Genomic DNA, 13,203 nt, shown 5'->3' with positions numbered 1-13,203 from the left:
TGGGCTTCTCTTCCATGCAGCCAAATGCACTCCCATAGTGCAGAGGGAGAAATGGAAGCCTGAGAGATTCCCAACTTTCCTGAGAGTCACAGGCTTCTAGGAACAGCTCTGAGGCACTGCCCTACATGGCTGCCAAGTTCCCCCCTTTCCCCACTCACCTGGGATGCCGTCAGCGTGTTGCAGTAGTAATCAGCGGGCATGATGGTCTCCACAATGGCCACCAGGCACCAGAAGGCGCTCTCCTCCTCCTCTAGGACCAGCAGAGCAATGGCCGCCAGCCTGGAGTAGTAGGGAAGGCCTGGAGTGATTACAGAAGCCATGGCCCTGCCAGGCAGCACATGGCAGAGGTGGCTTCCTAGGTTCCAGTGGGAAAGTCCTTCCATGTGAGCATCAGTGCAATCCCACTCCCTAACCAGATTGGTGCTCCTGGCACCTGGGGTGAGACAAACGCTCTTTTGGAGAGGATGACTGGTGATTTCCAGAGCAATGGGGATCACTTCAGAGCAGGAGCTCTGGAGTCAGGCTGCTTGGGTAAATCCTGATCTTGTGGCTTCCTGGGTAGCCTTGGGCAAGTTACTGAACCCCTCTAAGCCTCAGTGTCATAATAATCACAGGACTGTTTTGAGGATGAACAGAGCTCATTCAGTGCCCTACACAGTGCCTGCCACACAGTCAGCTCTTTATAAATGTTAGCTATCCTCACCTTAGTATTCACAGGCTTTGAGACCTTGGCAAGTACCCTAACCTCTCTGGGCCTTGGTTTCATGATCTGTAAAGTGATATTAACAATATCTATCCCCCCGGGGCCATGAGGCGTCTTGAGACAGACCTACTGTGCCTAGCTCACTGCCTGGCATTTAGGAGGTGCTCAATGCACATAACTTTTTTTTCTCCTTTACTTCCCCTCCCCACCAAGTTAGCATAAGGCTCTAATGAAATCATGGGTAAGAAACAAACAAAAACCCACAGGGCTGAGCAGGGAAGTCTTCTTGGGATAAGTACTGTTTTCTCTACTTCTCCCATCTTCCCTGGCAGCTCTTATCCCGGGCCAATCCAAGAAGGCATTTTCCAAAAATGTCTTCCAGGGACTACTGGTCTCCCAAGATGCTAGGTGAACACAAGGTTCTATATTCAAAGATATCTGGGGAATGCTGCACATTCTAGCTCCTGAGAGGCTTATGACGCACACTGTCTTAGTAAAGCCTCTGAGAAGTCCTGTGGTGACAAAACCCTGTGTGGCTGACTCTAACCCAGGGTCGCCCAGGGGGTCCACAGAGCCCCTGCTGTCCATTGCACCCATGGGGGCCTAGTAGAATGAATGGTCCTCAGAGGACCCTGGGGAGATGTCGCTTTAGAAAGCCTCTCTCTGGTCATAACGAGCATTTAAGGAACACATTCCCTCATCCAGATATTTATGCTTCTTTGGGTTCTCTCTAGATTGGATTCATGACCTCCACCTTCTTTTGAGGCTCACAACTCTTAGAAACATGGTTGAATCTCAAAAGAAAAAAGAAATATCCCTTCTCTTTCCCCAGTAGACTGGGAAGGAATTTCTCCCAAATTTGGTTCAAATAGTTGTACAAAACCTTCCTAAGTTGAAGCTGAGTGGATGAAGAGAACAGTCACAGGTCTCCTGGGGTATAGGAAGCTCTGTTCTCTCAGAGCTGGTGGGGAGGGACCTCCATAGGTCACTGAGTTCAAGGATAGCAAACATGAGATACACTGGCCTCTATTCTATTCTCTTTGTCTGTGCCCAGGGCAGACATAACTAACTGATCATGGCAGCATTCCCTTTGTCTAAGCCCATGGTAGACATAAGTAATTGATCACAGTACTCTTTCCCACTGAGTCTGAAGGCTGCCTCAGAAACTCTCTCAGCACAGGGCTCCAGGCAGCTGCTTCCTACTGGTCATCTCTGGTCTAGACACACTCCTTATTGCAGTGGTGGAAAAACCAAGGCTTAGAAAGAAGAAGTTACCTGCTCAACATTACATAGTCAGTTGATGACATTACATAGTCAGTTGATGGCAGAGTGGAAATAGAACCCAGGGCTCCCAAAGTCTAGCCCAGTGCTCTCTCCACTCTACCCCACCCTGTTTCCCCTTAGCCTTAGGATGGCCTCAGTCTAGGGAGTTAGCTGCCAGCATTGGTTTAGACTTCAGCACATGTTAAAAAGTCAGTTATCTGAGGCTGGTTGCTAGGGCTTACTAACTGCTCAGGGGTATGGCTGAATTCGAACCTAAGGCATTTAGGGCCCAGGTAGGCTTGCAAAGAAAGGAGTGTGTTGATGGGGGAAAAACAAACCACTTTTAAAGCACTGTACTTATTTTCATAGGTTTAAAACATTTGCTCTAAATTAGCATTAGACCATCACTAAACAAGCTGGATTTGTTGCCTTAGAGGCAGGGTCTGTCAACTTGAGACATCAAACATGCAGTTCTTTTTCTTTTCTTTTCTTTTTTTGAGACAGAGACTCACTCTGTTGCCCAGGCTGGAGTGCAGTGGCATGATCATGGCTCACTGCAACCTCTGCCTCCTTATCACCTCAGCCTCCCGAGTAGCTAGAACTACAGGCATGTGCCACCACACTTGGCTAGGTTGTTAGGTTGTTTTTTGTTTTTTGGTATTTTTTGACAGGGCTTTGCCGTGTTGCCCAAGCTATCTCAAACTCCTGGGCTCAAGGGATCCACCCACCTCGGCCTCTCAAAGTGCTGGAATTACAGGCGTGAGCCACGGCGCTGGGCCCACACATGCAGTTCTAATGGCTACCACTAGATGGCAAAGAAGACGTGTCAGGGACCCGCAGGCTTGGGTTTAGAGCCTCCAAAAGAATACATTGCACTTGCCACATTTGAACAGGCTTTCTATTATAAGTAACGTTCTCTTTTTTTGAGATGGAGTCTTGCTCTGTCACCAGGCTGGAGTGCAGTGGTGCGATCTCGGCTCACTGCAACCTCTGCCTCCCTGGTTCAAGTGATTCTCCCGCCTCTGCCTCAGCCTCCTGAGTAGCTGGGATAACAGGCGCACGCCACCACGCCCAGCTAATTGTTGTATTTTTAGTAGACACAAGGTTTCACCATGTTGGCTAGGATGGTCTCGATCTTTTGACCTCGTGATCCGCCCGCCTCGGCCTCCCAAAGTGCTGGGATTACAGGCGTGAGCCACCGTGCCCGGTCTATTACAAGTAACTTTCTATTTTAAGCAGTAAATATTTACATGAATACCAATTATCTGCACTTGCATATCAAATTTCAGTAAAAATACTATTCAGAGAAAGATATTTTAGAAAACCCGTCTGGGGGCCTTCCGCCTCTCTTGGTCTTAGTTGTCCCTTCTGCACCTCTCTGTGGCCTGTGTGCTGCCTCCTTCCACACAGGGAGAAGCTTCTCTCCTTCTATGAGGCTTATCTCAAGTACCCCTCCTGTTATAGGATTTTTCTCTGCCCCTTCAGCACAGGTTGAACTCCAAAAGCAGGTCTCGAGTAGGTTACATCTACATAGGAGAAAGGTTTCTGGGAGGCTTCAGCACAGCCTGTGACTACTGCTATTTGGAGAGAGAGCAGGTTGTAGAAAGGACTGGGTTTGGGGGCTGGGGGCCGGGGGCCAGGGTGAGCAGTTGGCTAGGCCAGCATTTGTGGTGAGGCAATAGGCAGGTTCCTCAGCCTCTCAGACTCTCTCATGTCTCATCTGGGCATGGTGGCGCCAGTGAAGGTTTTTGTGAGGATTAAATGCCATCAGGTGTTAAACACCTGGAATCCAAGAGGCCCCCATTATGCATTACTTCCTACCTGGCCTTTGTGTGAAATGCAAAAATTATTATTCATTCTGATCTCATAGCTTCCAGCTCCCTTCATAGCTATTCTTAGAAGAGGCTTTGCAGGTTTTGTTTCTTCTGGATTTTAACATGTTCAAACAAATGAGAAGTACAGGGGCTTTTGTCAGACTGTTGAATGAATGAAATTTCTACAGACCTGACCTGTGGCAGACATTTAGTGTGGCATGAAATCTGAACATATTTTCCAAGGAGGCTTTGACTGAGAGGCATTACTGTTGGAGCTTAGCTCTTAATTCCCAGGAATTGTACATATACATGCTCAATTTCACCCAATTTTAGGCTGGAAATAGAGTATGAAAAATATCTACCTTTGGGAACCACTCAAATTTGAGTAAGGACACTGAATGTTGATTCTGTGCTAAATAAATGTCACACACCACCTATTCTAAAAAAAAGCAGCATGGCTTATGTAAATTTTGCTTAGGTATATGTGTGTTTAAATTAAATTGAGTGAAAACTTGCTTTGGGAAAATATTTGCAACTATGCAGCTTCTACTGAAATAGCTGGGGCTGGAGCAGGGGGATGACAGTCCCTCACAGTCTTGGAGGGGAGACAGCCCTGTGAACCAGGTGACCTCATCCCCTAACCCCAGTCCCTCCCTGCGTCCCCTACCAATTGGACCAGAAGTGGAAATTATTCCTGGCTGGGCCAATCAGATTCTTCCTTTGGCGAATTTAGAACTGGAACATGAGGGGTGGGGTGGGAAGACTCGCTGAAAGGCCCAAGACTCAGGGACTGAGGTCTCCATTCTAACAGCTTCAATGGTCCCTAAATGTCCAATGAATGAATGGACAGAGGCTGGTCTGCTGAGAGAGAAGGAAGCAGACGCAGAGAATGAAGAGAGGCCAGATGCCATGCAGCTGCAGAGGGCAGCAGAGCAGTACCTTGGTGCTATACGAGCTCAGGGGATGGCATCCCAGGACTGTGGCACAAAGGCTGCCCCCTGGGGTTGTGCAGGGCTGCGGCCCTGCTGCAGACAGCAGCTGCCTTGGCTTCCAATGACCATCTGGTCCTCAGCTCTGTTTTCTTTTCCTGGCTTCTGTGAACTCCCCTTGTAACATTTAGAAAGTCTCTTTTCCCTGGGTCTTCTGCATGGGTTTCACTGAAAGCAAATGATTCCTGATCCAGAGAGTCCTGCCATATGTGAGTGGGGCCTTACCCTGTAGATTCCAGCAGGCCAAAGTTTGAGAGGCCATGTAAGTCGTACGTCCCCAAGCACCAATCAAAGGAGAGAGCCGGAACAAGGGGCCTGGAGCTCTGAGCTCTGGCACATCTCTGTCTTGAACATGTCCTCTCACCGGCCTGTGGGTGGGGATCCTGGGCTCATGTCTCCAGGTTCTTGGGAGGCTCCAAAGAGAAACAGCAGTGCTCTAAAACAGCAATCCCCAACCTTTTTGGCACTAGGGACCGGTTTCGTGAAAGACAATTTTTCCATGGACTGGGGTAGGGGAGGGGTGGTTTTGAAACTGCTCCACCTCAGATCATCAGGCGTTAGATTCTCATAAGGAACACGTAACCTAGATCCCTCACATGCAGAGTTCACAATAGGGTTCACGCTCCTGTGAAAATCTAATGCTGCCACTGATCTGACAGGAGGCAGAGCTCAGGTGGTAATGCTGTCTCGCCCACTGCTCACCTCCTGCTGTGCGGCCCTGTTAACAGGCCACAGATGGCTGCCTGTCCACGGTCTGAGGGTTGGGGACCTGTGCTCCAAAAGGTAAAGGTCACACCTTCACTGGGCTTTGGCGGCTCACCTGTTCAGGCCCTGGCAGTAGCCGATGGTGGGGTTCTGCCAGGAGAAGGCCAGCAGCACCCGGCGGAGCTTGTCGGGGAAGCTGGAGGTGGGGCAGGTGAAGTGTTTGTTGTTGGGAAAGGTCCGGTTCAGGTCCAGCTCAATCTGGCGGGCAGCAGGGTGCTCGCGGGCCTGGCCCCGGCTCAGCAGTTCCTGGTAGCAGCCTGGAGTGTGCAGGTGCTGGACACGGAGGTGGACCAGCCACCTCCAGACACGAGGCCGGTGTTCACGGGGCACTCCTGCCCGCAGTAGCTGCTTGAGCTCAGCTGAGGGCACAAGATTGCCCAGGGCAGCCCAGCGCTCCCGCAGCGGCCGATCCACAGCCTCGAGGCCCAGCAGGTGGTGGGAGCGTACCTCCAGGGCCTGGATCTTGGCCAGCAGCTTCAGGTCTTCTACCTCATAGTCGGGCACCGTCAGGAAGCCATACTCATCATACTCACTGCCAGCAAAAGTCCATGTTAGCAACACCTTGCAGAGCCCTTCCCTAGATAAGGGGTGGTGGGGACAGGGAGGACCCCAGGCCAGGTTCCTGCCCTGCTTTCACCGACGGTTAACCACATAGCTCTGGGCAGGTCACTTCAGTTCTCCCAACCTCAGGTTGCGAATCTGTATAATGGGTATAAGGAATCCCTGCTCTGCCTCCTAAAGACCCAATGAGATCCTCTGTTGTAAGATGCTGGGGGCCTAGATAGTGCCTGGTACACAGTAAATGCTCAAGAGATATTTACTAATTCTATGCAAATATAAAGGACCCTCTTATTACTCCATGCAGCCTTAGGCCCAAGGAGTCCTGCACTGTGAATACAGAACCCCACTTACCACAGCCAGTAAGTGCAGGGATGGACGGGGAACAGACAGCACCAATGACAGACAGGTGGAACAGCTGGGGACCCATTCCAGACGGCCTTTGATTTATTCAATGTTGACTCACCTCCACTCTGTGCCCTGCCTGCACAATCTCAATTAATCCTAATGATCCTGCAAAGCAGGTGTGTTTGCCCAAATCTTTTCTTTTTCCTTCCTTCCTTCCTTCCTTCCTTCCTTCCTTCCTTCCTTCCTTCCTTCCTTCCTTCCTTCCTTCCTTCTTTCCTTTCCTTCCTTCTTTCCTTTCCTTCCTTTCTTTCCTTTTCTTTCTTTCCCTCCCTCCCACCTTTCTCTTTCTTTCTTTCGTTCTTTCTTTTTCTTTCTTTCTTTCTTTTTCTTTCTTTTCAGGGCCTCACTCTGTTGCCCACGCTGGAGTGCAGTGGTGCAATCTCAGCTCATTGCAGCTTCAAGCTTCTGGGCTCAAGTGATCCTCACACCTCAGCCTCCCGAGTAGCTGGGGCTACAGGCGTGCACCACCACTCCTGGCTAATTTTTGTGTTTTTTTTTTTTTTTTGTAGAGACAGGATTCAAATATATTGCCCAAGCTGGTCTCAAACTCCTGGTCTCAAGCAATCCGCCCACCTCAGCCTCCCAAAGTGCTGGCATTACAGGTGTGAGCCGCTGTGCCCAGCTCTTTGCACACATCTTACGGAGGCTGAGTACAAGGCTCAGAAAGGTAAAGGGAATTGTCACACGGCGAGAGGGCCAGGACTGGCTCCAAAGCTCGAGCTCCTGCCACTGGACTACTCAGCCTCCAGGGTCCTTCGAGCATAGCCACCCTCCTTTCTGTTATATTTAACCGCCCATGTCCACTGTGCTCAGCAAGGGCTTGGTGCAGAGGAGATGGCCTGCTTGTTTCCCCTCGTCCCCTCTCTGACAGGCACATCTGGGAGGCAGCCACATTTGAGAGGCAGCCTGGAGAAATGAAAAGCATGGGGCTCTGGAGGCAGCCTGTGCCACAAATGTACTATAGGGCCGTGGCAGGCGGCTGCCTCCTCTGAGTGTAAACCATCTCAGCTGCAGCTGCACACTAATGCATGTGAAGATCAGAGGAGGTAATACTGTGCAGAACTTGCACATGGTTGGCAGGACCTGGCAGCAAGGCAGCTGGGGAGGAGCCACCAGCTCACAGAGACCAGCCCTCCCTGGGCCGCCAGGCTCACCTGATGGGGCTCAGCTCAATGCTGTCAGATGAGGCCTCCCCAGCTTCCCACTGCAGCGCCTCCTGGACGAGCTGCCTCAGCAGTTCTGAGCACTCGCTGGCTTCGTCCCCCAGGGCCTCCTGCAGCCTTCTCAGACCGGCCAGGCACTTGCTTTCCACCTGGCAGTTTCTGGCTTGGAGGTAGGCGCACTGCAAACACGGAAAGGCTGGTCAGGCTACCTGGTGGGAACTGGGCTGCCCCAGAGGCCTGAGGCCTGAACAGCTTTAGGCAGCACAGCCCTTCCAGCTCTCATCTGCCTCACACCCGACTCCCAGACCTTCGTATAAGGGAAAGGAGATAGGCCCTGAGGCCAGTGGTTTACAGCAAGGCAGGCAAGAGAGGCCCAGGCCCAGGTTGGAGCTGGTTCAGAAGAGAGGAGAGGGGTGTGCAGAGACAGCACAGGTCTACACCCTCTTTGCAGGCAGGAACCAGCCTTATTGGTCTTGATGTCCCTTCCCCATAGCTACTTAGTGAATGCTGCTGAACAAATGACTCAATCCCCAGACCACAGGGGTCTGGAGAAGAACCTGATATGGGCCCTACTCACAAGGGGCCAGTTCAGAGGGAGAGGGGCAGAAAGGAAATGAGGAGAGTGAGAAGGAGTGAGCAGCATGGGGACCAGCAGAGGGGCCGGGGATGGAGACGGCCTGAACAGGGCCCCACCCCGCACCTTCGTCAGGAGGGCCTTCTCCTTCTCAGCCACCTTTCTCCAGATCTTTGTGACCTGGTGGATCTCGGAGTTGAGGAAGCGGTTCTGGGTCCGGTAAGCTTCCATGTCATCCTGGAGAAGAGAGCAAAATATGTTACGAGTTGGACACAAACATCTCCCTGGTCCTGGGGAGTCACACCCTCAAATGAGCCCCCAAAGCTTCTTTTCTTTAGAAATTTCCAATAATGGCAACAGAAGAGGAAGTCTGAAAGAAAGATAAAACACTCATAGCATGCTTCTCTATTCTTGATGTCAGCATGATGTGGTAAACAGACCAACAGGTCTGAATTTAAGCCCTGGCTGATGTCCTGGCTGGAAGGCCTCAGGCAGGCCACTGAACCACTCTGACCCTCTGTTTCCTCATCTGTAAAAGGGGCAAATACCAACTAACCTACTGGGCAGTTGGGAGACTAAGTGAGATAATGTGTGATAACACTAAGTACAGGGACCAAAACATAGCAAGTGCTCAAGTAGTGTTTGTTTTTAAAATCAACGTATTTTATCATATATTTACAATCATACTGTAAAATTAACTCAGTGTCACTTTGTAAAACCTTTCAATGTTGCTACATAAGCTTCCCAATGATCATTTTTAACCTCTGGTGATGATTCTATTGGGTGAATTTACCAGAACTTACTCATAATCCTTTTCCTGTCATTTTTAAATTTGACCCCGGGGTGTTTGCCATTGGTTTTTGATTATGAATAATGCTGTGATGAACATCTCTGAGTTTTCCTTTTGCAAGTTGCCCATCCAGTGGAGGGAATGAGCTCCCTGCTGCTGGGGCATACAAGGAGAAGCCAGACAAGCACTAGGAAGGTTCAAGCAAGGATCTGAGCCTCAGAGAAGGATCAGCTATAGCAGTGGCTCTCAATTCTGCTGGGATGGACATTACAGAAGCCGTTCAGTCACATAACACATTCTTAGAGCTATATCTCACAATTCCAGGGTATTTACGCTGAAACTCAGGCCCTTTCTCTCCCATTGATGTATGGGCTGGAGGCGAGTGCAAGCGATGCTGCAGCAAGGATGACTCCCACATGGCCTGATTGATTTGGAAATGAAGAACATGACATGTAGTTTGGGGCACTTCCTCATCAGGGTCACATGTGCACAGCCCACAGGTGGTCCTGGCCCTACCTGGGTGGGTCTTCACTCTGGCCAAGATGATCTCCAAGGTCTTCCCAGGCTGGAAGCTCCGATGCATGCCCAGGGGCTGCTGCCCTCTGCCCAGAGCCTGACACACTAGAAGGGCCTCTGCTCCCAGGGCAGGGAATGAATGCCCCCCGCTGACTTCATCACATCACCCCTCACCACTCCACTGGGGCTCTCTGTGGTGCCCCAACCCCAGCCACCCCTGCTTTCATCTCCCTCACTGTGCCAAGGCTGAAAGGCTGTGCATCCACTCAGCTTACTCTCTGCCTTCTCCTGGCTGGACCCAGGCAGTTCCAACCCCTGGCGCCACCCTCCTCCCCCTATCCAATCCTGTCCCTGACCTAGATAAAAAACCGGCTTCACTGCCTCTCAAAAATGCCGCTATGTGTGCCAGCCACTCTGCTGGCAAGTTTCTGCCTGCTTCTTCTCCACGGTCCCCATATCCTATCCTTACGTGGCAAGAAGTGAAAATCTTGTTTGTGGTGCAGGGACCAGTCTCCTATGAGCATCAGGCCTTTCCTGGACCACTCCCCACTCTCTCTGGAGTCTAACACTTTAGTGTCTGGAGACATAGAAACTTATGAATACACAGGCTGTGCAGGCTTCCGGCATCACCCCCATCACCAACACCACACGGCAGATATTCTCTCACTTCATCCTCCCAGCAACCCTAGAAGGGATGTTCTTTTCTTATTCCTGTGACACAGATGAGGCCTCAGAGGCTCTGAAAGGGTAGGCAACTTGCCTAAGGCACAGCCAGTATAAGGCAGATGTGACCAAACCCAGGTCTGTCTGATTCTTTTTGTTTGTTTGTCTTGCTCTGTCGCCCAAGCTGGAGTACAGTGGTGTGATCATAGCTCATGGCAGCCTCAACCTCCTGGGCTCAAGCAATCCTCCCACCTCAGCCTGTCAAGTAGCTGGGACTACAGGCAGGCACCACCACGCCTAGCTAATTTTTTGATTTTGTAGAGATGAGGTCTCACTATGTTTCCCAGGCTGTTTTCAAACTCCTGGCCTCAAGCAATCCTTCCACCTCGGCCTCCTAAAGTGTTAGGATTACAGGCGTGAGCTACTGTGCCCGGCCAGGACTGTCTCATTCTAAAGCCTTAATCACCAAACTTCCTGCTGGGCACCATCTGAGCTCCCTACCAGCTGGAATCCACCTGGATGCCCACACTCTAGTCCCTGCCCTCCAAGCATTGTCCTTTGGTGTCTCCTGGCTACACGCATGCAGGCTTATGTGACCTCTCCTACCCATCAGACAGTAGAACAACACATCAAAGACGCTGGCGTTGGCCATGTACCGGCACCGCCTGGTGGTCAGTGGCATGAATGCTACGGGCACGCTGTCTGGGTGGAAATTCTGTCTTGACCACTGAGCCCCTGGACAAGTTACTTAACCTCATCCTCTCATCTGGAAAATGAGGATAATAACAGTACTACCTCATGTGGCTGGGAGAGGATTCAGTGAGTTAATATGTGCAAAAGGCTCAGAATGGTGCCTGGCATGCGGCAAGTGCAACGCGAGCATGAGCATCGTCTTCCTCACTGAGTTTGCGTGACAGCTCAAGAGCTACTATTCCCCACCCTGCACCCACCCCCTCAGTTGGCTGACAGAGTTCCGACTCCAATGCCCGGGAAAATACAACAAGCCCCCCGCAAGGGAGGAAAGGACCTACCATGACCTGGCCCATCTCCCTCACATCCACAAGGCTGTGGGATAAATATTAAAGTGCCCTAATTCCCATTTAACAGATGAGGAAACACACACAGAGAAAGTAAGTTCTCCTTGTCACGAAAGAGAGCCAGGATCCAAACCCAGGTGTGTTCAGCCCGTGGCAGGTGCTCAGCAGACACTGCGTAGAGAAAGCAGACCCAGCTCTGGCACCGGCCACTGCTCTACACCGCTGGGTCTCCCTCCTTGATACCACCCCTTCCTCCTCCCAAGCCTAGACGTGCTCATGGATATTTATTTATTTTTCTTTCTTTTTTTATTTTTAGAGACAGGGTCTCACTTTGTCAACCAGGCTGGAATGCAATGGCATGATCATAGCTCACTACACCCTTGACCTCCTGGGCTTAAGTGATCCTCCTGTCTCAGGCCCCTGAGTAGCTGGGACTACAAGTGTGTGCCACTACACCCAGCTAATTAATTTTTAATTTTTTGTAGAGACGAGGTCTCATGATGTTGCCCAGGCTGGTCTCAAACTCCTGGCCTCATGCAGTCCTCCGACCGTGGCCTCTCAAAGCACTGGATTGCGAGCCACCATGCTCAGCCACACACTGGTATTTCCGAGGCTTTGGAAAGAAGGCTTTTGTCACATAAGATACCCTGCTTCCAGCCCCAGGGAAGGCACAGACATGCCGGACAGGGAGGCAGAGTGAGCACAGCCTGGAACAGCAGTGGCAGTGGGCGGCGTCAGGTAGTACCTCCCCCTCCAGCTCGATGCCCTACCTTGAATGCTCGTCTTGGCTCAGAACTGTAGGGAGGAAAAAGAAAAACCTCAGAAAAGAGAAAAGCCACAGGACAGTCACCAGTGGAATGAAAGAAGGAAAACCCTGGAGAAGGGGGACCAGGGAAGAAGAGAGCCAGCCTGCCTACCTTTGCAGGAAGCAGGAGCCTGGGAATTCTCTTTGGGCCATGCCTATGGACTAGGCCCTGTGCTGTGTGGAAGGCAGTGGCCTGGGCGTGGGAGGCCAGGTTCCGGCTGCAGCCTTGCCTCTTGCTGCCTGACCCTGGGCCAGTGCTTCTCCCTCGCCCCAGCTCAGCTGTCCCTGCCAGAAAATGAGTGGGGCAGACTAGATTTCTGAGTCTTTCCAGATCGGATATTCAAGAGAACAATGATCCTGTTCTCAAAACCAAAGTCTGAATAACAAGGGGCATTCCCTAAAGTTGGGTTCCTCAATCACAGGGCAGGCAGGAAACCTGAACACTCTCTGTCCTCAAACTCTAGACAATGGATATTTGATGGGTCTTCTAAAAGCTAAAAAATAAGGAACACCAACTACATGCAACTCTTTCTCTCTCTCTCTCTTTTTTTTTTTAATAGAGACAGCGTCTTACTCTGTTGTCCAGGCTGGAGTGCAGTGGTGTGATCACAGTTCACCACAGCCTTGAACTCCTGGGCAACTCAAGTAATCTCCCACCTCAGCCTCCTGAGTAGCTAGGACTATGGCGGGTGCCATCATATCTAGCAAATTTATTTTATTTTTTTTTAGAGACAGGGTCTTGCTATGTTGCCTAGGCTGGTCTTGAACTCCTGGGCTTGAGCAATCCTCTAGCTTCAGCTTCCCAAGTAGCTGGGACTACAGGCACGTGCCACTGTGCCTGGCTAATTTTTTTATTTTTTGTAGAGATGGGATCTCGCTATGTTTCCCAGGCTGGTCTCTAACTCCTGGCCTCAAGTAATCCTCCTGCCACAGCCTCCCCAAATGCTGGCATTACAGGTGTGAGCCACCCATGCCTGGCCTTAAGCAACCCTTTAAGGCACAAAGCACAAAGCACAAAACACTGGGCCTCTGAGGATCATCTGAGCAAGTGTATTCTTGGTTAATGTGAACCACATATCCAGAGTCTCCATGTAGCTGAGCTCACTGATAAAGAAAATTCATGGCCAGGCGCGGTGGCTCACGCCTGTAATCCCA

The 13,203-nt window shown here is 50.9% G+C and overlaps 1 protein-coding gene across 7 annotated transcripts in view; it reads right to left on the bottom strand.

Annotated features, from left to right (window-relative positions):
- TBC1D2 (TBC1 domain family member 2) overlaps positions 1-13,203 on the bottom strand; it is a 54,844-nt gene that overhangs the window by 4,420 nt on the left and 37,221 nt on the right. For 4 of the 7 annotated variants that reach the window (XM_055271720.2, XM_055271721.2, XM_055271723.2 and 1 more), the window contains 4 exons: positions 8,364-8,474; positions 7,655-7,842; positions 5,590-6,066; positions 159-279 (listed from right to left, as the gene is read on the bottom strand). In XM_055271720.2, coding sequence (XP_055127695.1) covers positions 159-279; positions 5,590-6,066; positions 7,655-7,842; positions 8,364-8,474 — 897 coding nt within the window. The other 3 variants (XM_063636182.1, XM_063636181.1, XM_063636180.1) reach the window with 3 other exon arrangements.

The sequence above is a fragment of the Symphalangus syndactylus genome, chromosome 3 (genome assembly GCF_028878055.3).
Source record: "Symphalangus syndactylus isolate Jambi chromosome 3, NHGRI_mSymSyn1-v2.1_pri, whole genome shotgun sequence".
In the NCBI taxonomy this organism is placed as follows: Eukaryota; Metazoa; Chordata; class Mammalia; order Primates; family Hylobatidae; genus Symphalangus; species Symphalangus syndactylus.
This window is presented reverse-complemented; position numbering and strand designations above follow the sequence as displayed.